This window comes from Seriola dumerili, unplaced genomic scaffold (genome assembly GCF_002260705.1).
Source record: "Seriola dumerili isolate Sdu_G_001 unplaced genomic scaffold, Sdu_1.0 BDQW01000226.1, whole genome shotgun sequence".
Lineage (NCBI taxonomy): Eukaryota > Metazoa > Chordata > Actinopteri > Carangiformes > Carangidae > Seriola > Seriola dumerili.
This window is the reverse complement of record NW_019174481.1, coordinates 2630303-2635584: the sequence shown is the minus strand read 5'-3', so window position 1 is coordinate 2635584 and position 5282 is coordinate 2630303. Positions and strand designations below refer to the sequence as shown.

The window sequence follows — 5282 nt, the reverse complement described above, 5'->3', positions numbered from 1 at the left end:
TAATACAGTGATACCTAAAGTAACTCTTACATTTTGACTATGGACTAATTTTAGCTATGACTGAAATGAAGTAAAATTATAAAAAAAAAAATCCTACAGAAAAACTAAAAACAGATAAAAACTGATACAGCTGCTTTTATAAAAGATCATGAATCACATTAGTAATTGTTAGGCACATCCTTTTATATATTTCTAAAAGTTTACTGAGTTTAATCGTCAGACGTGTTTTAAGTAACTCAGCTCTGTTTTCTCCCCACAGTGACTGATAACAGACAGGAGGTGTCAGAGTTCATGGCAGTGAGAGGACATCTGAGTGTGTCAGAGATTTTCTTCTTCACTGGACATCAGGCCTGGAGTGTGTCAGAGAATGAGGTGTTCACTGCCACTCTGAAGCACTCAATGACCCCCGAAAAAGCGTGTGTGTGTGTGCAAAAGCGAGAGGCGCACATGGAGAAAGAACCTGTACAATTGATTGTACATCAAAGTAATTTCTCTAGACACGGCTTAAAATATTCAATTTCAACCTAATGGGAAAAATTAAAACATCGACATGTCCTGTTGCAGAGACTTTACCACAGAGCTGTTAAAATCCACATTAGGTGATTGTTAATCTCCACATCCATCAAAAATTCTCAAGTCAATTCATCATTTGGAAAAAATGTCAATTGATGATATACTAATATAAAAAATGTTTTTGTAACGAGTTGTGGTTGAGAAAAAAGTTATTTTTAAAAAATCATAATTTTTATGTGTTTCATTAGTTTATTGTAGAGAGATTTGACGCCCAGCAATCAGGAGGTTATTGAATAATTTATCTTAATTTTTTAAATAATAATTCACTCAATAAAATCATGATTAAACGTCCATCATATAGTACAAAGGGTGCCACAACCTCGGGAGAAGTCTTAAATTAGTCTGACCAATGCCAAAACATATTATCAATTTCATCAATTCATCTATCAATTTGAAAGGATATAAGAAGGAGAAAACGTTGTACAGGCTATTTATGATGCTAAAACCAGCAAATTTTCTGACACCTCAACAACTAATGGGTTATTCACTAAATCGAGGAATGGATTTAACATTAATGCAGTTAACTTGTTGCTGAAAGACGCTTCTCCTTCAAGCAGAACAGGTGGGAAAAACTGCACGTGTGTTTCAGCTACATTATCAACACATTCAATTCATCCACGGGCTACATGGCACAGGTGTGCTCACAGGCAGCATCCCTCATTCTGACTGTGGACTAACTTTTCTATGTAAAATACTCACACGAGCCCTGTACTATCACTAATTTTGCCCGGGACTCTCCGCTGCCGCCGGTCAAGATTAGTACGTGGTGAAAATGTTAGAAAAACTGGTTCCTCCCCGGGGAGGGGGGCTTCCCGGGTACTGGCGAGGCGGTGGGCCCGTGCGCCTATTGGCCAGACGGATGGAACCCAGGAACTCGCACACGAGCCGCTCGCGTGCAGGCTCGAGCTCTATAAATAAGACCCGAGGTGCTGGAAACAGGAGCAGAGTGGGTGTCAGCTTTGGCGAGGAGACACAAGTCACTTCTGTTTGTGACCAGTAAACTGCTCTGAGGTCTGCCAGGAGAAGGCGGGACTCGTCCTTTTATTGTTGTGCAGCGTTTCTTCCTCTGATAAAGTGTTTGTTCTCACCGTTACACAGTCTTTGATAAAGGTGAAGATGCCCGCCGGTACTTTGGAAAGAACGTCCCCATCCGCTGTGGCTGCCACTCCGGCAAGTGGGGACTGCACACCCGAGAAACCCCGGACCCTGATAGAGAACAGAAAGGTAGGCTTTACTTAGAGAGCTCATTTGTTTGCGAGATGCTGTCGTTGACAACTGTTCAAAACTGTCATAGTATCTAAACTGTGTTTGTCTTCCCTCTTTCAAGTCCTCCAAACCAATCATGGAAAAGCGGAGACGTGCGCGCATCAATGAGAGTCTTGGCCAGCTTAAAACCCTCATCCTGGACGCACTCAAGAAAGACGTAAGTACATGCACAGATTATGATTATTTATTATTATTATTATTATTATTATTGTTATTATTATTATTATTTTACCACAGATTAGGAACTATATGAGCTAATGCAAAACTGAATTGTCCCTTTTGCCTGTTTAGAGCTCCAGACACTCCAAACTGGAGAAGGCAGATATACTGGAGATGACTGTGAAGCACCTCAGGAACCTGCAGCGACTTCAGATGACTGGTATGTAACTACCATTTCTGGATTGACCATGTTGATGTGCCTGCAGTATTTCTTGGATGTCTAACTTTAGATGGTAAACATGTTCCCACAGTCTACAAGATTTATTGCCCACCCACAGCTGTGTGTGTTTGACCATAGGCCTCAATCTATCTATCTGTCTATCTGTATATTCATGTGTTTTTATTTTCTTCAACAGCTGCTGTGAACACAGACCCATCCGTCTTGGGTAAATACAGAGCTGGGTTCAGTGAGTGTGTTGGAGAGGTCACTCGTTTCTTGTCCACGTGTGAGGGGGTGAACACAGAGGTTCGGACTCGCCTGCTCAGCCACCTGGCGGCCTGTGTGACCCAGATCAGCGCTGTCAACTTGTATGGACCTCACCCAGCCATACTTGGACTTGGACAGACCAATACACAGATTCCAGCTGCATCAGCCCCACAGATGCCGTGCAAAAGTGGCTCAGCGATGCACGTTTCCCCAGAAGCGATGAAGCTCTACGGCGGCTTCCAGGTCGTGCCAGCGCCGGATGGACAGTTCACTTTTCTTGTTCCCAGTGCAGCTCTCATACCTCTGAGCGCACAAAACAGTCACCACATGTCACCTGCTGCACCTCCGCTCACCACAGACTCTGTGTGGAGACCATGGTAGAAAATCAGATCAGCAGATTGTGGGGAAAAAAAAGGACTATCACACAATAATACATATTTTTGTACATTTTGTAAATATTTTTGAAAACCTTCTTGCGAGGGATGTTTACACATGTGTGTTTTTATATGGACATTGCCAGATATTCTTGGCCTTTTTGCTTGCTGTGTTTTTTTCTGTTTTTGATATGGCACAATTCATTTGCCTCAGGAGGTCAATAATATCTTTGAAAAGCTCTTGAAAAGCACTGTGTTTCTTGAGATTAATAAAATGTTTCTATGATGTTTACAACAATATCTGCTGCAGTGGTGTCTTGATGATTTCTCCTCTGACATAAACCCCTATCAGGTTATCATTAATGTCCATTCATTTAGAGGCAGATGAGCCTGTGATGCTATGGGTTAAACTTCCTCTCAGACCTGTGGAATATCTTTTCAATTAACATCCCCTTGCACAGTGCCTGTTTAAATACAGCTCCCCTCCTGTGCCTTGTCCACACCTGATCATCTCTTTCATGGTGACAGGGAAACATGTTTTCTGGCTGGAAATAAACACCTCTCTAATGAGATAAGGAACCTGAGAAGCCGTGTTGTGCCCAAAAGGCATGCTGCTAGGCAGTACGAAGGGCGGGGAAGGGTCTGTTGACACGCGCAGGCCTGCCAGAAGGAAAATCTGAAATATATGAGGCATGATCATGAACGTACTGACAGGGCTAAATGAAGCCTAGGCTAAACACGATCCTGGTATTACTTAAGCGTAAGTGCATGTTGTTACTTTTCCAGGTACCTTCCCTGCATCTTTCTGGCTAGAAGAGTGAAAGCTGCTTCAACTGTTTGACGAAAGACTGTTGATCTGATTTGAAATGATTTGTTGATAGATGTGTGTGTTTGCACAATGGCTGATCAGCAGCAGCCCTGCAGAGACGGTCCAATCGTTGCCCATTTAGTGGACAGTTGAAGGCCTGACGGTCCCAGCGTGTGTCCTGAGCGTGGTGCTCACACAGCAAGCCACAAGCAGAGCGTGACCAGAGGTCACAGGTGCCCCTCATTCACACTCCCAAGACAAGGCAGCTCCGACAGCATGTTGTCCTAAATCTGGCAACCCATCAACAGACCTGGCAGCCCATCACCAGAAGACAGGGCCTCCCTTTGACAGCATCAAACAGTGGCACCTCCAGAGGCAAACACTCACACAAACCGTGACCGTTTGGTTGTTCCTATTTAATATTCATGGTATTTAAGAGATTAGGTCATAACAGAAGCAGGAGTAACCACTATGTTTCTAAGCAGCCCTCATTTCTTTGAAGGACAGGTGCACTATATGTCCCACTCATATTGGGAATGTATGTTTCAACATATCAAGGAGCAAATCTTAGAAATAGAATTCTCAAATAATCTCTCTGTCACTAAAAAGTTATTAAAAACTCCTCACTTTGTGCAAATGATACAGTCGATTAAGTTTACATCTCTGTTTTGGCACAGCTGAGAGAAGAGTGGCAGTAAGGAGGACTTAAAGACAAAAATAGAGCCCCCCCCCCTACCAGAGCATCCATTGAGAAGACCCTGCGAAACACAAAAACAAAGACGGGCCCCTCAGTGGCTCAATGGCTCCTCTCTTTGTGACCCTCTCCATCTTCATAAAGGGCCTTCCCCTTGTTTATCCAGGAAGAGGTTTAATGGCTGGGAGGGGGAAGGACCATGCTGTCACTTTCACCGTGCTAAAGAAGGCTCATTGTTGGCCGCTCCCAAAGGTCCTGGTCCTGGCCAGGCTGTGCTCTTCAGATAAGAAGAGCTGTGAAGTGCCAGGTCCCTCCTATCCATACCTTTAGGTGATGGAGAAGCTGGAGTGGTTTTGGATGGAGCAGCTTCTGTAAGTGACAGCCATTCTTGAGGAAATTTGCGCTGTTTACCGGTGTCGGCCCCCTCTCTCCATCTTTTGTCAGGTTGTGCCTCACCCCCTCTCCCTGCCCCTCCCTAATCAAGACCCTAGTTTGATGTAGTATTTTCCCAAACCTTGTAAAGCGGAGAATAGTAAACATGAAGCTGGGTAGGGCCTGCCCTTTCTCCTTGCTCCATGATTGATGATCTCCTCTCACAAACACAGTGACAACTGTGATAGCTTCCCTGATTGTAGAGTTCGTCTCCCTCTGACACACACCGGAAACCTCCGCTGCCTCTGCCTCGGTGGGTGAATTGGCGTGGTATTGTTCTTAGGGTTGTTATGGTGTTTGATGGGGGTCGAAGTAGTCAGCGGTGGTTCACATCAAGGCTAATGAATGGATTATGCACTTGATATCAATGGTGAATGGACAATACTCTTTGTCCCTTCACTCCAATTCATCCCTTTTTGATTTAGCTGGTTGTTTTTGAAAAACTAAAGACATACTGGTGGAAGTGTAGCATCCGGGGGTGAATTTAGT

At 44.0% G+C, this 5282-nt stretch overlaps 1 protein-coding gene across 1 annotated transcript; it reads left to right on the top strand.

Moving 5' to 3' along the window:
* The first annotated feature begins 1689 nt into the window (after positions 1-1689).
* LOC111228838 (transcription factor HES-1-like) lies at positions 1690-2866 on the top strand. The gene is made up of 4 exons (XM_022754925.1): positions 1690-1797; positions 1901-1996; positions 2131-2218; positions 2415-2866. The coding sequence occupies exons 1-4, from the start codon at positions 1690-1692 to the stop codon at positions 2864-2866; spliced, it is 744 nt and encodes a 247-aa protein (XP_022610646.1).
* Positions 2867-5282: the final 2416 nt, after the last annotated feature.